Here is a 21,205-nt window from a genome sequence, read left to right as displayed (position 1 = left end):
ACGAGGGAGAGAAAAGGTGGGGGGGGGGGGAGAGCTTGGGCACTAACCTGCAACAATGAAAAGGAGCGATGATCTAAATTGGCGCGGCTTCTCGCCTTTTATAAGCGTTAAGACAATATTCTGGAATCGGCTAAAATTTTAACTGATTACTGTATACTATTATTGATTCTCTAGGATCTTCAAAGAATACAAAAGATACGTTTGCACTCAACATACTGTACGTAGAAGAGTGACTTACGACGTTGAAATTTTTGTAATAAGCTTGCAAGACCTTTAATCATAATGAAACCAAATTAAGTAAGAATTCGGACAGTTTTATTACCATTTGTCGGTTACATGCCTACGTGACTGCAAACAGGATTCAATGACAAATTTCGCACTTCACAAATGACAGTCTTCAATATTCTTACTTTAGACATTCTCAGTTCACCACTGCATAGTTCAAAAGAGGAAATCTATTAACTTCGGCAGGTAAATCTCTAGATCAGAATACGAAGACATTCGCGATTATTAATCTCTACTAAAATTTCACGGATATACGTCTTCGTTGGACGCTGGTCCATATGTACAACCATAGATATAAATATTCGTAGATGCCGCATGACACTCCCCTGTATTACGTTGTGCCTCGACTGACAGTCACCAGGTGATGAGTGCAGGTATGTACAGTAATGTAGAAAGGCATTACATATATGCAGTCGATGGTGTTCTGTTAGTCGAGGTATTTTTTCCATTAGTGTAGGTCTAGCTATTTGTCTCTGTAGGATTTAGTATAGGTTAGCGATTTGTCTGTTAGGTGATTAGTTTTAGGGTCTTTACATTAGGTATTGATGTTTATAAATAATGTAAGGTCAAAAAATATAAAAAAAAAATTATAAAAATAAAAATACAAAAAAAACTATCTATCTATCTATTGCCAGACGCCTTAATCCCGTTTGGGGTGGCCACAAACAAATCGCCTCGAAGTCGCCCTGTCCCCCGCCATTTCACTGCCCTGCTTCCAACTCACCCCTCCCTTTCTGATATACCTCTCCACCCCATCCCTCCATCTCATCCTCGGCCTCCCCCTCCCTCTTCCCCCCTCCACCTTACTCACATACACTCTCTTCGTCAGTCTTTCACCCTCCATCCTCTCCACATGGCCAAACCACCTCAGTGTGTTCCTCATAATGCTTCGTATCACATCCACATCCACACCTCAACGCTCCTTTATATCCTCATTCGTCAGCCTGTCTCTCCATTATATATATATATATATATATATATATATATATATATATATATATATATATATATATATATATATATATATGTACGTGTGCATGAAAGTGTGTCTGTATATATGCATGGAAGTGATATATATATATATATATATATATATATATATATATATATATATATATATATATATATATATATGGCTTTAATGACCAGGGGCTTTGGCCCCAATGGTCGATAGGCCAGACAAAATAAGCAAAAAAAAAAAAAAAAAAAGCATGTTAGATACGTCTACGTGGCCGCCATCTTGGAGCGGGCGATGTTGTGTTCCAGACACTGGGCAAAGTTGACCATTGTTTTCCTAGAAATGCAGCAACACTGTGCTGCTTTTGGATGTAAAAACCGTAGAAATATAGAAACAAGACAACAGGGAATAACTTTCCACAAGTAATTCATTTAAAGACTAGGTTTTGTGTGATAAGTTGACGTCAGCTTGCAATGAATCTTGGATGACAGTGTCAGTAATGTCCATGTGTCTGCTGACCAGGGCCAGTGGCAGGTGAAATTATTACTATACAGTCTTAAACCTGATGCAAAATTATTTGCTTTCTTGATTTTCGTCTGCATAAAGAATCATGGCAGATTGGGGAAAAAAGCTGCATAAGCATTTGAAAGTCATGAGTTTGGAGGCTGTCCATTCCAAGAAATGACCGGATATATTGTCAAAATGTATTGTTGTGCAGCTGTCACAGTGTCCGTATTAATATTATAATATGTATTCAAGGCCAAGCACAATTATTCTGTTTCATTTTTCCCTATGAAGGTATTATTTTACAAGTTGCCAATATGTGGTTCAGGGATATTACCACCATAAACGCATAGTATGATACCTAACCCTAAGGAAAGCATTCCGCTGCAGCAGGTTAGGTTAGGTTAGATTAAGTCCAGAAAGATATACTGCACAACCTTGGGGGTGTATTGGCAATTTGTAAAAATTTACCCCCATGAAGCAGATTCTAACAGAGTAATACTTTTACCACAAAAACCAACTGTGGAAAATGTATGCAGTAACCTTAATGCAAATTTTTCTTACCTTTTATCTAAATAGGTTTCCCAGAGATCCTGAGGTGATAAAAGTTTGGGAAACAGCATTGTATTTTCTATGCATGTGTAGTTCTGTGTAATTTTTTTGCCTTATGCATTGTATTTTCTATGCATGTGTAGTTCTCTGTAATTTGCCTTATGCATTGTATTTTCTATGCATGTGTAGTTCTATATGTGTAATTTTTTTTTGCCTTATGCATTGTATTTTCTATGCATGTGTAGTTCTATGTGTAATTTTTTTGCCTTATGCATTGTATTTTCTATGGCTGTGTAGTTTTATGTGTAATTTTATTGCCTTATGCACTCTATTTTCTATGCATGTAATTTTTTTGTCATATGCACTGTACTTTCTATGCATGTTGAATTTTGTGTGTCATTACTTTACTTTATGCACTGTATTTTCTATTGATGTGTTATCCTATGTGAAATTATTTTGCGTTATGCACTGTATTTTCTATTGATGTGTAATTCTATGTGTGTGTGTGTGTGTGTTTTGCCTTATGCATTGTATTTTCTATTGATGTGTAATTAAATGTGTATTTTTTTCCTTTATGTATTGTATTTTCTATTCATGTGGGATTATGTTTTTTTTACCCCTTGTGCATTGACAGTGCAACAACTTAAAATGTATATTTTTTATTAACTGTGACTTGTAAACCCTCCTTCCAGTTTTCCTTCCTTCCTCTTGTCTTTCCTCTTCCTTCTGTGTACGGATGGCTCTAAACTGAATGACAAGCCAAATGGTTTCTTGTATTTTTGTGGGAGTTTACATAAGTGATATAAGGTAAGCTCAACATGTGTGAGAATCAATTTTTATCAGCTGCCAGCTATAGGTCCTAATGGTTTTAAGTTTTAAAGATAGGAAAACTTAGAATATACACATGGTCAAGTGCAGAACATAATTCTTCAGTTATTCTTTTATGACAGAAATAATAGCCCTGCAGAGGCTTAGATCTATTTGGTATTCTAAACACTAGCTGTACGGCTATAATATATATTTATTATGAACATCCGATTATGTACAATCTTTATTTTTCTCTTCTTTAAGCCTAAGTTTAACAAAATCGGACAACAAATGGCAAAGTTACATTCATTTTCATAGTCTGAATTCACTCTAAAACAAGCGCCACTATTACAAGCTGGACCATTGCAAGATGGCGGCCATGCAGACGCATCGGCGCTGTACTGAAGAATGGGCGATGCAGCATCTAGGTATATTTATTATCTATGTGTATAACAATCATATTCACATTAAAACTCGACTTAGTACTATCAATAGCAGAATCATGTTCACATTATGAATATCAACTAAGACTAGACTTAAATGTAGAACTTAACGGTTAAATCATGAGTTATACTTACAACCATACTTAAGCTTAAGATTACACTTACAATACTAACTTATACGAATTACACTAATACTTAAAATTATGGCACTACAAAAGATGATATTTTCTGCCTGGGTAAGGAAAAAGGGTACAGCTGGATGTTTCCTAATCACTTTACATGGTCAGAATTGCGAGACGACCTGCCATTTGCACCTCGCATGAGCTAATTAGCAGGAAGGGAAGGAAGTTCTTTCCACTCATGAAAGCATCACGTGAACACAGAAAACTTTCCTGCTATGCTTGTAAAAGGCATAGAATATGTAAAATGATTCAAAATAGTGCAACAAACCTAAGCAAATAGGTAAAGATACCAAACAAAATATATATTTTTATTTTCATGTCTTTTTTATTAATGCCTGTGTTTATATATAATCTTAAACACGGTGGTGGTGTGTGTTTTGCAGGGGAGGAGAAAGATGATATTTTCTATCTGAGTCAAGATAATGGATGTAACTATGTGTCTTTAGGCATGACCAAGAGCGAAAATATCGTGCATCCACTCGTCATGGCAGCAGGTGGTGAACTGACAGATGAGGTGTGAAAGCATGAAGTGAAGGTCAGTCTCATGTCCCAGATGTTCGTTCACTTCTCGAACGTTTTCACTGTTTTCTAAAATCGCACTGCATCGAATGATCCAAACCAGTACAACAAACCTGAGCAAATCGATAATGATACCAAGACAAAAATTTATTTTTCACATCATGTCTTTTTTGTTTGTGCCTGTATTAATTCATAATCATAAACAGGTGGCTGTGTGTGTTCTGCAAGAGAGGACAATGATGATATTTTCTGCCTGGGTCGAGATAATGGGTGTGGCTGTGCTTGTTTAGGCATGGCCAGGAGCGAAAAAATAAAAAATCCACTCATCACAGTAGCAGGCTCTGAACTGCTTGACGAGGTGTATAGGAGTGTAGTGTGGGTCAGTCTGAAGACGTTCAGAACTTTCATTCACTTCCCAAAAATTTTGCCCATTATTTATAGGCCACCTTCAAACGACGGCTGCGGCCATTTATCAGCTAAACATCACTCGACGCCAGCGGCCACAGAAGGGTTAAAACACTCTGCCTCCTCAAGGAACTCACCATTCAAAACTATATTCATCCTCCTACCACCTACCAACCACGTACACTTCATCACTTTACTCTTATTCTCGTTTACTCTCAATTTCCTCCTTGTACACACCCTTCCAAACTCCTCTACCAACAGTCTCAATCTCTCCTCCGAATCAGCCACTAGTGCAGTATTATACTGTACACAAACAGCAGCTGATTCAGATTCCAATCTCCACCATCAGCATTCACCACACTCAATTCTTTACCTAACACCCTTGCATGCACCTTGCTTACAACACCATCCATATAAATATTAAACAACCAAGGCGACATCACACATCTCTGCCGTCACTCTCACGGGAAACCAATCACTCATAGCATTTCCCACTCTTACACACGCTCTACTATTTACATTAAAACATTTTACTCCCTTCAGCAACATACCTTCAAGTACATACAATTTTAAAAATGTCCACAAAGTATCAGTTCTAGCATACGCTTTCTCCAAATCCATGAATGCCCAAAACACATCCTTACCTTTTGCTAAATACTTTTCACACAACTGTCTCACAGCAAACATCTGATCCACACATCCCCTCCCTCTCCTAAAGTCACACTGCTCATCACCAATCACTCCCTCTGTATCCTCTCTAACTCTAATTAACACTCTGCCACACACCTTACCTACAACACTCAACAGACTTATACCCCTACATTCGTACTTATCACCCTTACCTTCATACGACGGAACCACACAAGCACTTGCCCAGTCAGTTGGCACCATACCTCTCACAAGACACCCATTCAACAATCTTACTAACCACTCAACAATAGTCACTCCACCACCTTTCATGCATTCCACAGCACATCCATCTATACCTGCAGCTTTCCGTGTTTTCATCTCCTTTACTGCCTACTGCACTTCATCGTGATCAAAGAACCATTCAACCCTCCCAACACATTTATTCCTTGCACCCTTCCATCTGCCGTAATCTCAGCCTCCCTTTCCTCCTCTATATTTAACCTGTGGATCGCTCAACTACCTTTCCCCCCCCCCCACCCCATGGTGCACAAAAAATGAAGAAAAGATATTCTTTTTGGTTTTTGTTTATTATTAACTTGAAGATAAACATCCAGGGCATTATCTGGTGAAAATCTCTCTTTCTCTCTCTCTCTCTCTCTCTCTCTCCCTCTCCCTCTCTGTGTAGGGCCATGCATAAGTTTATGTTGGGGAGTAGTGGAAAAAAAATGAAAAGAAAAAGAAGTTTGTATTTATCATAAATCTGAAAATAAACATCCAGGGCATCATCTATTGAAAAAAAGAAAAAAAAAAAACTCTCTTTCCATCTTTGTGTAGTGCCATGCATAAGTTTCCGTAGGGGTGCAGTAGTTAACTTTGATGCATGACCAGCACAGCCTGAGCTGTGGTTTGCAACGTAACGCTACTCAGCCTGAGCTGTGGCTCGCAATCCACGGGTTAACCCGCCCCGTACCGATTAATTTATTACAAAACCCAACCCCAAAACTCGACAAATTTATGACTTTTATTTTTTATTTATTTTTGCTCAAATCTCGGCTTTTTATGAGAAACATCGAAAATTCATTGAGCAATCGCTCACCTGGGGTTTAAAATGCCGCTACAGGCAATAATATCCTCACCTGGCTATGTTTTCAATGGGGTCCGGCTCCAGAGAAAACATGTTCTATGGTAGGGGTAACTATTCCAAGCCACTCATAATTGGTATTTATTTTTTTATTTGGTAGAAAATTATATGTAGTACAAGAGTATATTCATTTTCACACAATAATAGAGGTGATATAAGCATTTTTTTACTCACCAAACACATAAACATAGCACACCTTTTTTGGCGACATTACCTGATCATTATTTCTGACTGTTTCTTCCTCTAACACTGCGTAAACATTGTCCTCCACATTGTCATTGATTGGGGAATCACTCTGGCTTTGAATTTCGTACTGTGGCACGACATGTCTTTACTGGCCAGGTCACTGGTAAGAGGTGAGTTGCCGAGACAATGGCGGGAGGGGGGGGGGGAAGGTCACATGGGGTAAGGGATTGTCCTCGCCTGGCATTGGGTAGAAGAAAGTGTCCCATGTATAAGTATCAAAAATCACACATGAAATTTGAAAAATGTGCGAACGATGTACCTTGCAATAATAAAACGTTCATTGTACATTGTGGGTATGGGGCGAGTTAACAATCTTTCAAAATGCTCCACCCATCTCAGTTAACATCCTTCCATCCTCTGCTTTTACTTGCTCTTCCTGCCCAGACTCTCCCTTTTGCACCCTATTCACCTCCTTCCAAAACATATTCATATTCATTTGAAAATTATCAGTCAACCGCCTAGCTCACCTCTCATCTGTTGCCACATTAACATCATGCAGAGCCCTTCTCGCCCTATTCATCTTTTTCTTATACCTCTCATATGACACCTCATGTTATGCAGCATAAGAAAACTCTGGATATTTTGGATGTCTTCGAGCTGGTAACAGTTGTTTCTCTGAGAATGTAGTATATCATTCTAGTTTATAGGAAGCTTATATAAGGATGAGGAAGGAACTGCGGGAGTTTCATTTCAGTCTGAGTTTAGTTAAGTGTAGGTTCAGTATCAGTGCAGTTAATGACGATTGTATAGCTCCGGTACTTGAGAGATCAGTGAAGCGTACTTGGCAAGCATTAAGTGTAATTATTTGGAAAAAAAAAAAAAAGACATTGAACTTAAGAAGCCACTGTTTACTTACAAAACCTTAGCCGATCTTGTTGTTGCACACCGAAAGGCTGCCCATAAGAAAAACTCACTGGGCAACATCCTTCCTTTACTGAATTATTGCTGTTGGGGCCTGTGACAGTGTGGTATGGGGACGTAACAATATGAATGTGCTCAGTGCGATGTGGCTCTGTCTCATTCCACATTTTGAGTAGTACTACACACTTCAACAGTTCTAGAAGGTGGTGAGACGTTGTAAATAGTGTAGATAGTAATGATCTGCATAATGCCATCAAAAAAGGAAAATAAAAACTTGAGAATTTTCACTGAAGATAAGGACCATATACCAGAGCAGGAGTATAGTCCTGTCACACAGTGAGTGTAAACAATAGTTTCTGTAATTGTTATATAAAACTGTATTACAAGTAGAGCACCAAATAAATATAATATGGTGAATAAGTAATAAAACAAAATTCCAAAGTGTCTGCCAATATTTGACCAAAAATCGGTGACAACAACATTTGATGTGGCATCACTGCAACCTCACAGCTGACTGTGGGATATTCCTGCATGGCGTCACAGCCACACGTGCGATGGGATTCCCTGCCCGTGGGGAATTTAAATCCGTGAGTAAGGTATTTTTTGTATGTGTGCATCCTTTTTTTTTTGTACCAAAAGAGATCTTTTTCCGGGAAAAAAAGATTACATTTGATTGACCTGGAGAATTCAACTGTGGTTTAACCCGCCCCATCCCGACCGATTTTACACTACTGACTCCCCCCAATCCCGACCAATTTTGGGGAAAAAAAAAATTTGGCTCAAACCTCCACTTTTGGTGAGAAACAGAAATTCATAGAGAAACCGCTCACCTGAGGTTTAAAATACTCGATACAGGTAGCACTACTCCTTACCTTACAGGGTTTTCTATCAGGCTGGCTCCAAAGAAAACGAGTTCTATGGGAAGTTAACTATTCCACACCACTCATAAACGGTATCACGAATTTATGTGTAGTACAAGAGTATATTGGTTTTCAAACAGTAATATAGGCAATATAAGCATTGTTTCACTCACTAACACATCAACATACCTGACCTTTTTTGGCGACATTACCTGATCATCATTTCTGACTGTTTCTTCCTCCAGTGCTACAGAAACTTTGTCCTCCATATTGTCATTGATTGGGGAATCACTCTGGCCCTGAATGTTTTATTGGCCAGGTCACTGGTAACAGGTGAATTGCCGAGACAATGGCGTGCGGGGGGGGGGGAGGTCATGCAAAGTAAGGCATTGTCCCTGCCTGGCATCTTGTAGAGGAAGGTGTCCCGTGTATACGTACCAAAAATCATGCGCAAAAATTGAAAATTGTGCAAATTATGAACCTTGCAATTGCACGACATACTGGTTTGTCAATGGGTCTGGCTGTGACAAAACGTTGTGATGTACTCATACATTGATGGGACGCCTTGGGTTAATTAGGCCGACCAGTAACGAGTTAGCAGCACACCTCACGTAGCTCAGTAGTAGTACTGTAAATGATAGTATTATGGGTCCACATCCTTGCCATAGCACTTTCTCATGACTAGTAGCCTATCATATTCGAGTAGTCATCTCCTGTTGCAACTCTACAGTCAAGAAGGAGATGACAATTTAACACTAAATTAGATTAAAAGAAAGAAAAAGTGTTATGAGGACCTACATTATTAACAGGAAATTTTATCTATATACCTAATCTCTCTTGTTACAAAATTCTCCCTCGGACTGAATAAAGCCGTCTTGAGTTAGCGAGACTGAGACATAGAAAACAGCATCACAGTGAAACAACTTCTATGGGGTAAGAAAAACCATTGCAGGGGTCGAAACAGACGCTGATCGGTTCAGTTAGTTGTCTGTGGTAATCTCTCTCTCTCTCTCTCTCTCTCTCTCTCTCTCTCACCTGATTTAGAGCGGGATGAAGGTTGGTCACGGGGTGGGTATGGGGGCCTGCGCTCTGGCGTGGGTGAACCCTGAAAGGCTGACAGGCGCTGACGGGGGTGACACAAGCACACACATCCCACTACTATCTCACGGAAGTAGCAACGGAACCTGTATGAGAAGAACAAGATGATGAGCTGGAGGTGGAGGAAGTGAATTTACTGCTTTCATGCAGTATGCAGTACATCTCTCTATAGGGGGAAATTTTCCATAGCCTGGAGCTGGGCAAAATTTGACACTATAATGTAATATGACCTGTAGCGGGGATATTCTTCCACTAGTTTTGAAACTTTTTCACTGCAGTTCTTCTGGAAATCATCCCTATAGGATCCTGTTGACCTGTAAATATCATTTTCAGGAACACATGACATTTCTAAAGGTAATAAAATGTCAGTGGTTTTACACCGACTTGCCCATTAGGCTCCTTTTTTACCTCCTAATTCGCACCTTCGCAATCAGGATGAGAAGAGATTATTATTTTTAGTTAATGGCCATTCGAATCTAGATTGGTCAGTTTTCACTAAGACCGCATTTCCCGCCTGGAACAATGACTTGCAACAAGCTGCTTGAACACCATGTTTCCCTAAGACTCAACAAGCAATCTGTACTCCAATGCCTATTTTACGTTTCCAAAACTTTAATCAGGTGTTGGTACCTCTTTCTCGGATACTGCCCCATGTAGTTTTCTTCCAGGATAGGATCATCGACATCTTTCTTCATGTCAACCCAAGGAACAAGAGATATGCTTTTACTATACAGTTAATGCACTGGTGTCTAAGCTTTTATCAAAACACTGCTATCGTCCAGTTAGTCGAAGGTTTATTGTTATCTCAGTTTTGACTATCAGTTCTCAAATCTTCTCCAGTGAGCTTAGTCCTAAGTAAAGACTTCCATAGGCAATTTTTGACAATGCCCATCATATATACTCAATGAACCTATTCTGCCAGAGGCTCTTGGAGCTATGAACTGCCATACACAACCATGGATTCCCACGACTATCTAAATCATTGGATCGTTTATTAGATCAAATGTTAAAGGTGATGCTCCAACGCAGTTAGCTCCATTACTGTTTACGAACTTTTTAGGACATGGCCTTCTTGCGTAAATCTTCCAAACATGATCAAAAAGGTTTGTGAACCCAAGTCTTCTGCCATTTCCATGTTTTCAAAAATGCTGTGTGTGACGAGTGATATCTCAGGAGGGTTGGTATACATGTGGTCCTACCCACTTCCATTCAGTCCCTATCACAGTGATTATGATGCCATGTGGGGATTTGCTATTACTTATTCTAGTATATTGGCTGCCTATTGCGGCCAACGCTCGTTTTGCCGTTTATTGTTTGGTATTAAACTAAATATGGATTAGTAAACTAGTATGTGGTAAGGCTCAAAGAGAAAAGGCTAGGCTCACATCAACTAGATATATATATATATATATATATATATATATATATATATATATATATATATATATATATATATATATATATATATTGTTACGGAACAGAGAAAGATAACGTACACTTTAAGTGAGAATACGAAGAGTCACTACTGTCCCGTAAAGTTCCAGGTTCAAAACAAAAGAGTTAGGTAAAATTACAAGTTAAAGTTTAATGCTTAAATTAACAACAAAACATTCAGAACTCATAAGGATAATGTAATGGCAAATAAACAGGTTAAATATATGGTTAACTGCAATAGCCTCTATTAACACGAAGTTAGCAAGAGTAAATTTATCTAAGTCAGCCCTGATAAAATGAGATACCAGATAATACTCAGTGAATGCCAGATAAATTATTACAGATACAAACTATTATCAAAAATGACTGACAAAGAACCCTACATAAATTACAATTTCACTAGGCCTACAAATTAAACTTATGCTATACAGTACAAGAACAAAATGCAACAACAGTTATACTCAAATTACACACAGCTGCTAGATGGTTGGAGATTTCTTGAGCACTCACAATAATAATATCTGTACAGGGGAGGACAGAGATGTGAACAAAATGAGGAGCAGATCTAAGTGGCAATGATGCAGAGACTGAGCTCATTATATAGGGGCCAGCAGAGCCTGATACAACTTGTAATGAGGACGCGCAAATGAAGCCATGGGGACAAAGAGATGACAATCCCGCAAAGTATAACAGAGATGTCGACTTACTCTACTATAACGGTAGAAGGGGGGGACTGAGGCAGAACACGCTCGTGATCAAACATGCAGCATACTGTGCGTTAAAATTACACAAAGGATGATGAAATCATAGGCTATGTAACACCTCCCCACAAAGAAAAAAGAAATTTACAAAGGAAATTTCTTATTACTCTAAAACAATCTGTACATGGCATTACAGAACATGCAAATGTCTTTCCTAATGTTACAATACATGAGATCTCCCCAGCACGCTCAGTCACAGGTACTTGCCAGTATCCCTTTAACAAATCAAACTTACTTATGTACCTAGCCTTTCCGATCTTGTCTATGCAATCTTCCACACGAGGGAGAGGGTAAGTGTCTGTTTTAGTTATCTGATTAACACGTCTGTAGTCAATGCAAAGCCGCTGTGACCCACCTGGCTTAGGGACCAGAGTGACAGGAGAACTCCACTCGCTCTGACAGGGCTCAATCATCTTGTGGTCCAACAGGTAGCCAAGCTCCTTCTGGATGAGAGGAACTTTCACTGGGTTCACACGGTAAGGAGGCAATTTAATTGGCTTTGCGTCTCCAACATCGACATCATGCATCAACACAGTGGTTCTTCCTGGAGTAGCACGGAACACTTGCGGGTACTCCTGCAGTAATGCCGAAAACTCCTGCCTTTCCTTGGGTGGTAGATGAGAAAGCTTAGTCTGGAGATCATTCATGATATCAAGATTCTTCCCCAAACTATCACTCAGGCTCATACTGCATGGGAGAGCTTCACTTGCAGACTCGGGTGGAACAGCTACAGTGCAGACTGGATTATTTTCGTCCCGCCTGTGATATAACTTTAGCATGTTGATGTGACATAGTTGCTTGCTCTTTCTACGATCTGGTGTGGCGATGACATAGCTGACATCACTGAGTTTCTTCTCCACGAAATAAGGGCCACTAAACTTGGCTTGAAGAGGTTGCCCATGAACTGGTAGCAGAATCAAAACCTGATCTCCTGGCTGAAAGTGGCGTAACCTGGACTTCTTATCATACCAAGTCTTCATCTTCTCCTGAGCAGCTCCTAAATTCTCTCTCGCCAGCTGTAAAGCAGTGGACAGCCGTTCTTTGAAATTCATCACATACTCCAGCAGGTTGACGTCATCTTCCTCCGACAGCCAGCATTCCTTGAGTAACTTAAGGGGTCCTCTTACTTCATGGCCAAACAGTAGTTCAAAAGGTGAGAAGCCCAGTGATTCATTTGGAGATTCTCTTGCGGCAAATACAACAAATGGAAGACCTTTATCCCAGTCTTTCTGATGTTCCAAACAGTATTTCTTGAGCATCGATTTGAGTGTTTGATGATATCTCTCCAACGCTCCTTGGGTCTGGGGATGGTAAGCTGAAGACGTGATCTGGGTGATGCCCAACTCTTTCAGAGACTGCTTGAAAACATTTGACATGAAATTACTTCCTCGGTCTGACTGTACCTCCTTGGGCAGACCAAACTTTGTGAAGAACCCTAGCATTTCCTTAACCACGTTCTTTGCTGAGATGTTTCTAAGTGGAATGGCTTCAGGATAACGAGTAGCCATATCAATCAGGGTCAACACATAAGAAAATCCTGAAGAAGTCTTAGGAAGAGGGCCCACAATATCCACCAACACACGGGTGAAAGGCGCCTCAAAAGGAGGAATGGGAACTAGAGGTGCAACCTTTTCGGTCTGATTACACTTCCCCACAACTTGACAGGTGTGACAAGACTTACAATACCAGGAAACATCCCTGAAGATACCTGGCCAGTAGAAGTGTTTCAAAATGCGTGCCACAGTCTTCCTCACTCCAAGGTGTCCTGCCAAACTGGAATCATGAGCCACTCTAATGATATCCTGCCTACAAACACGAGGGATGACAACTTGATGTACAACCTCCCATTCACAGTCGGCTGATGCTGTTGGGGGTCTCCACTTCCTCATAAGTACTCCTGACTTTACATAATAACAAGTAGAAGCACCGGCTGACTCTTCTTCACTGTAAGCAGAGTTAGCTAGACCTTTCAACTCAGGGTCAGCAACCTGCAACTCAACCAACTCTTGACGAGACAAATTATCAACACTACGGGGTACTGCCTCATCTGGTGAGTGGTCCAAATTAGCAAGAAAAGTGTCAGCTAGGATAACATCATCATCATCATTATCCTCTAAATCACCAGTAACTTTAGACTTAGCCCTAGTGACAGCACATGCAGGGAACACATCAGGGACACCACAATCCTGGGACGCAGCCACTGGCTCACTAGACAACTGAGGAGCTGGACACACTTGACTTCCACCAATATCATTTCCAAGTAAGAAAGTTACACCTGACATTGGGAGTGTCTCGACCAACCCAACCATAACGGAACCATTAACAAAACCAGACTCTAAATTCACTCTGCACAGAGGGACAGAGAAGTAATTATTCCCTACACCTTGTAAGATTACAGTTTCATCAGAGGAATTAACATTAGAGCCTAGAACATTGGTCAGCATAAGGGATTGGCAAGCACCTGTATCACGATATATTTGAACTGATTTCCTGTCATTACTGTCCAGAGGACTGACAAAACCATCAGACAGGAAATTAGCACATGAACTCTTGAGAGTGTCACCCACGTTACTGCTCAAAAGAGGAGCTCCATCATGAGAATTTAAGTTACCCCTCAAAGCAGGTTCAGTTAACTCAGTTAAAGAATTCTGGGAACTCTCAAGAGTGGACACTAGACCAATTGACTGAATATTTAAAGACTCCTTTTTGTTCACATCACGCTGTCTCCTGAAACATCTCTCCGTAGTATGACCAAGCTTACTACAATAAGTACATTTACTTTTCTGAAATCTAGAGGTGAAGCTGGTATTTACTTCCTGGAGAAACATCATCCTTATTCTCTTTCCTGTTACCTGTACTCTGAGTAGAGGCAACGTACTTACTCTCAGCTTTCCCTTTTTCTCTAGAATATCTCTTGTGAGTGAGAACATACTCATCAGCTAAAACTGCAGCATCAGACAAATTATCTATTCTTTTCTCATCAAGATATAGGCTTACATCTTTACTAATACACCTTTTGAAATCCTCCAGCAAAATCATCTGCTTAAATTTACCAAAATCAGAATCCACATTCTTAGAATTTAACCACTGCTCTAACAGATCTTCTTTGATTTTTTGCATACTCAACATGGGATTGCTTATCTTGCTTGTAAGTTGTCCTAAATTTTACTCTATAGGCTTCAGGGACAAGCTCATAGGCCTTAAGAATCAAGCTCTTAACTACATCATAATTATCAGACTGATCCTGAGGCAAAGATGCATAAGTTACTTGAGCTTTACCGGTGAGAACAGTTTGAAGGAGTACTGGCCAATACTCCTTAGGCCAATTAAAACCTGTAGCTACCCTCTCAAACAACTGAAAATACTTTGTTAAATCAGATTCATTAAAAGGAGGGACAAGTTTAACATTTTTAGCCACATCAAAATCATCAGAGCTAGATGATCCAGTTCCACCTTGTTTCATGCGATACTCATGGTCTGCCTGAATCCTGGCAAGTTCAACTTGTGCCTGAGCCTGTATCTGTGCCTCCTGAATCCGAACCTGAGACTCCGCCTGCTTAGCATTTGCCTGAAATTCAGCTTCTTTCACACGAGCCTCCTGCAGGGCTAGCTGTAACTTAGCTAATTCAATCTGCGTTTGCTCATTTGGAGGAGTTACATTAAACAAGCTTTTATTAATCATGCCAACAATTTGATCCTTAGAATGATGAGAGTGAACTGCAATTCCCAATTGTTGAGCAACAAGCTTAAGTTCATTCTTTGTTCTGTTTTCTATATCACACACTGTTTGCACATTTGACAAAAAATCTTTGGCTTCATCAAGTGTAGTAATAGTAGCCATCATGAATATATCACAGTCACAAAATATCAAACAATATCCTTATGATAATATCCTGAATATCCTGATATGAGGTCGCCAAATTTATGTTACGGAACAGAGAAAGATAACGTACACTTTAAGTGAGAATACGAAGAGTCACTACTGTCCCGTAAAGTTCCAGGTTCAAAACAAAAGAGTTAGGTAAAATTACAAGTTAAAGTTTAATGCTTAAATTAACAACAAAACATTCAGAACTCATAAGGATAATGTAATGGCAAATAAACAGGTTAAATATATGGTTAACTGCAATAGCCTCTATTAACACGAAGTTAGCAAGAGTAAATTTATCTAAGTCAGCCCTGATAAAATGAGATACCAGATAATACTCAGTGAATGCCAGATAAATTATTACAGATACAAACTATTATCAAAAATGACTGACAAAGAACCCTACATAAATTACAATTTCACTAGGCCTACAAATTAAACTTATGCTATACAGTACAAGAACAAAATGCAACAACAGTTATACTCAAATTACACACAGCTGCTAGATGGTTGGAGATTTCTTGAGCACTCACAATAATAATATCTGTACAGGGGAGGACAGAGATGTGAACAAAATGAGGAGCAGATCTAAGTGGCAATGATGCAGAGACTGAGCTCATTATATAGGGGCCAGCAGAGCCTGATACAACTTGTAATGAGGACGCGCAAATGAAGCCATGGGGACAAAGAGATGACAATCCCGCAAAGTATAACAGAGATGTCGACTTACTCTACTATAACGGTAGAAGGGGGGGACTGAGGCAGAACACGCTCGTGATCAAACATGCAGCATACTGTGCGTTAAAATTACACAAAGGATGATGAAATCATAGGCTATGTAACAATATATATATACTGTTGTTTGCAGATGATACTGTGTTGTTGAGTGAAGACGAAGAGGAGCTGCAAGACTTGGTGGATGACTTTGAGAGAGTGTGTAAGAAACGGAATCTAAAGGTGAATGTAGGGAAGAGTAAAGTGATGGTCTCTGAGAGAGGTGAAGTCAGTGAATGTACAGCGAGGTTTGATGGTGAGGAATTGGAAAATGTGAGTACGTTTAAGTACTTGGGTAGTGTGATGAGTAAGGATGGAGGTTTGGAGGGTGAAGTGCTTGAAAGGGTACAGCAGGGAAGAAAGGTTGCTGGTTCTTTGAAAGCAGTGATAAGAAACAGGGAAGTGAGCATGGAAGTGAAAAAGTTACTACATGACAGTATTGTGATACCAACTCTAACGTATGGAAGTGTAGCTTGGACATTGTTGGAAGGACACAAGTCAAGAGTGAGAGCAGTGGAAATGAGTTATTTAAGAGGAACCTGTGGAGTCACAAGGAGAGACAGGCTGACGAATGAGGATATAAAGGAGCGTTGTGGAGTGGATGTGGATGTGATAGGAAGCGTTATGAGGAACACACTGAGGTGGTTTGGCAATGTGGAGAGGATGAAGGGTGAGAGACTGACAAAGAGAGTGTATGTGAGTGAGGTGGAGGGGGGAAGAGGGAGGGGGAGGCCGAGGATGAGATGGAGGGATGGGTTGGAGAGGTATATGAGAGAGGGAGGTGTGAGTTGGGAGCAGGGCAGTGAAATGGCGGGGGACAGGGCGACGTGGAGGCGATTTGTTGGTGGCCACCCCAAACGGGATTGAGGCGTCTGGCAATATATATATATATATATATATATATATATATATATAATAATATATACATATAGATAGATAGATAGATAGATATATATAGATAGATATAGATATATATATACATATATATATATATACTGTATATATACTGTATATATATATATATATATATATATATATATATATATATATATATATATATATATATATATATATATATATATATATATTACCCACTTTTCTCCCAACCACGCAGTCAGGCAGTTGACACATCCAGTTCCTGCCTGCGCATTCCTTCCAATATGACATCATGCTAGAGTGTTGTCAGCCTGGTGAACCCTCATATTCAGTCCTGTGCGCCATATGCTTTAAGACCCTCAAACACCTATTTAGCGATGAATATCAGACAGATTCGCATCAGAGCAGACAGCATGAGTAGTCTATCTTGCTACTTCTATGTCTATGCTAGTGTTAGTCTGCCGTGCACATCACCCACGATGGCGCTTGTGTAGGAGGCTCATTTCTGCACTCAGCAAATAAAATTAATTTTAAAATGAATAGTTTGCTTTTCCCATCTTCAGTTACAAATAAGTAAATGATTCAACAGAGCATTTGCTAATGTTTGACATTTTTGCTCATTATCATTTCTCAGTGTAAGCACAGCATCCTTCCTTTGCAATTTTTACATTTCTCCTTTGTTTTGAATCATATCATGATGATTACCACAAAAATGATCCAGATAAAAACTTATTTTATAAAACTGATTTTTTTTCTTTGGCCCACAGTTGTTTTAAACATATAATGCGGCCCTTGTACTGAAAAGTTTGGAGACCACAGATGTAAAACAATAAACTTACTATGCATATTTTCTTTGTTTAATTGTCATTATAAGATGTACATGTGTGAGTTGTTTCGTACACCATTTTATAGTACTACTCACATGGTTAAGGAACGCAATGCATAATATGACTAAAAATCATTGCATGGCATCCGCATTACTAGAGGGTTGTCACCCTCCTATGTGAGCAGTACATATATTCCAAAATATATCACCATGGTCTCGTATTACATCCGACAAAGTATGCACAGTTGCTTGTTTGAACTACTGTACAAGTAAACAAACATGTACAGTATACATTATAAGGGCAGTTTCCTCATTCGTAATAATTGTAGTACACCATAGGGCCCACACATGTGTGCTCCAACCCTTGGTAATGGAGATGGTCCTGGATAAATATAAGGTCATTGTTGATACTATCTACATTTCTTCAGGTGGCTTTTAAAAAACGGTCAATCTTCAGGGATCCAATACCTTTCATGGATTAAGGCCATTGCTTGTGGCATTCCTCTATGCAGTCAGCCCATGTACATCCTTTTCTATTAGGATATAAAATAATCATTTAGTCTGCAAAATAGGATGCCTATTTTGGAGAGGTTAATCAGCCTTTGCAATTTTTCCCCAGCAGTGGATAAGACCTCTCCTTTCTAAATCTAATCTGAAATCCCATGTCAGCTTGTTGCTGCTGAGGATAGTAATTAAACTATTTCTCCATAAAACTTCCTTTGCACCTGTTTTATTGAAAATTCCTTGGGTTCAGTTTCCACCAATCCTTCCATTTTCTTCTGGAATCCGGTGACAATTTTGGTAATACTGAGCATTTTCCTCAACGAAGAGAATCTAGTAATATCTGTCATAATTATGTGCCTCGGGTTGATCTAGGTTTACTGTGCTGACCTCATTGTATATTTTATTATTTTAGCACTGCATTGCGCAGTTGACCCTCGTTTGGTGTGATGCGGTGAAGAGCGCTCCTTTCTCCCCTTAGAAGCTAAGGTACAAGTAAATGTGTGTGTGTGTGTGTGTGTGTGTGTGTGTGTGTGGATGAGTAATTTGGCGAGTGTATCGTCCTGTCTCGGTTACCCCCCTAGGGGTAAAAAGCCTAGGTATACAGATAGTTTTAGCTCAGGCCAAACACCAGTTTATAACAATTCTAGACCATCAAAGTACAGTCCATCCTTCCACAGCCTATTAACATTCAAGCCCCTTTAAAGAAGATTAGCTGGGTTATGCTCTGAAGAAACATGCATGAAGTTGTAACTCCATGAAAGTTCCTTTATGGTCTTAATTCTGTTTCAGACAAAAGGAACTTTACTAATCTCCTTACCAATCCAGTAAAGACGTATCTCATTGTCAGTCCATATCAAAACTTCAGCAACAGAGATTTCAAATACAGTAATAAAATACCTGGTCAAATTGACTCCTATACAAGCAGAAGGCACTCCATGTTTAAGTAGTGCAACACTGGCTTTTGATATAACAAGTTTACTGTAATCTTTTTTGAGAGTTTTCTGCCAATGTAGTGCAACTCTCTCTCGCTCTCTCTCTCTCTCTTTCTCTCTCTCTGTATATATATATATATATATATATATATATATATATATATATATATATATATACTGTGATCTTTAGAAACACAATAGTGGACTCTAAACGTTATAAGACATAGCAAACCTACTAAGGATTTCAGGGGCAGTGTCCAACTGTTTTTTTTAAATAACGTCTCAACAAAGCGTCGGACAAGGATTTAACTTTGGCAGTGCATGTTTGAGACCCCGACCTAATTTGTAAAATTATGCTTTTGTACCAAATGTGTATGATTAAGGCATTTATAAGAGTACATGTAGGGTAAACTTAGCTAAAATCGTCAGAGGCATGTAGCGAGGCTAGCTTCGGTCACGATACAAGCCCCGCCCACAATTCGGAACGTGACGTCGGTGTGACGTAGTAGTAATCACCGACGCAAGTGGCAGTTCTGTCTTTATGTAAGCTGCTTCAGATTCAATGCCTCAGGGTTACGCATATTTCTTAGCTGGGGCCATACTGAATCTGTAGTAGGGGTGAAATATTACTTCGGTGTGTGTGTGTGTGTGTGTGTGTGTGTGTGTGTGTTTGTGTGTGTGTGTGTGTGTGTGTGTGTGTGAGAGAGAGAGAGAGAAAGTACAGTATGTGGGGGGGGGGTTAGAAAGATAGAAATGCCACTTGCGTTGGTGATTACTACTACGTCACACCGACGTCACGTTCCGAATTGTGGGCGGGGCTTGTATCGTGACCGAAGCTAGCCTCGCTACATGCCTCTGACGATTTTAGCTAAGTTTACCCTACATTTACTCTGATAAATGCCTTAATCATACACATTTGGTACAAAAGCATAATTTTACAAATTAGGTCGGGGTCTCAAACATGCACTGCCAAAGTTAAATCCTTGTCCGACGCTTTGTTGAGACGTTATTTAAAAAAAAACAGTTGGACACTGCCCCTGAAATCCTTAGTAGTGGATGAAACGACAAGGAAACCTAACTTAAGGATCGTTTAGTGAGGGTATCTTCGGAACACTTTACAGGTTTCAAACTTTGCCCTTCAGAACGAGCATTCAAATTAAGGCTAAACACATTCTGAGAACTGAGGATTTCATACTGTGGACAGTCCATCCTCATTTTATATTTCAAAAGTGGTGAATCAGAATTCTATCGCTGCAAAGGTAAATTTGCCTTACAACACTTTATGTTCGCTGTTTTATACGCTTTTAACCCGCCGCGTCCTGGCTATTTTTAGCCCTCTGGGTCACCCCAGTGCCAGCATTTTTTCGACCTTTTTTATTCTTGCTGCTAAAATGATAGATTTTGATGTGGAAACAACGAATTTCGCCATTAAATGGGTCACCGAGGTTCGGAAAGTAGTTTTATTGAGTCCTGCATACTCGTGTACAGATATAGCCGCTCTCTCACGCTCACCATGTACGTGAGAGAAAGCCGTTTTCTATGTAAGATATATTCAGGTATTTATGCTGGGAAGGTATAGCAATGTTCAGTACACTTTTCTGATTACTTATTACTGCAGCATCTATCACAACTTGTGTGTCTTTCTCACTGTGAATGCATTATCTTACACTTACTTGAAGACAGATACAACCTGATACAACCTGACTTCATTACGTACAGTCCTGACACTTACAAGAAAG

The 21,205-nt window shown here is 39.5% G+C and overlaps 1 protein-coding gene across 1 annotated transcript in view; it reads right to left on the bottom strand.

Annotated features, from left to right (window-relative positions):
• Positions 1–21,205, bottom strand: part of LOC145398675 (tachykinin-like peptides receptor 86C) — a 364,809-nt gene that overhangs the window by 15,221 nt on the left and 328,383 nt on the right. The window contains exon 8 of the mRNA XM_080271480.1: positions 9,429–9,577. Within this exon, the coding sequence (XP_080127606.1) occupies positions 9,429–9,577 (149 nt within the window). The remainder of the gene's footprint in view (positions 1–9,428; positions 9,578–21,205) is intronic.

Source organism: Coenobita brevimanus, chromosome 46, assembly GCF_032717465.1.
Source record: "Coenobita brevimanus isolate Jiangsu-jjx chromosome 46, ASM3271746v2, whole genome shotgun sequence".
Lineage (NCBI taxonomy): Eukaryota > Metazoa > Arthropoda > Malacostraca > Decapoda > Coenobitidae > Coenobita > Coenobita brevimanus.
Note: the sequence above shows the minus strand (reverse complement) of the source record. Positions and strands in the feature narration are given on the sequence as shown.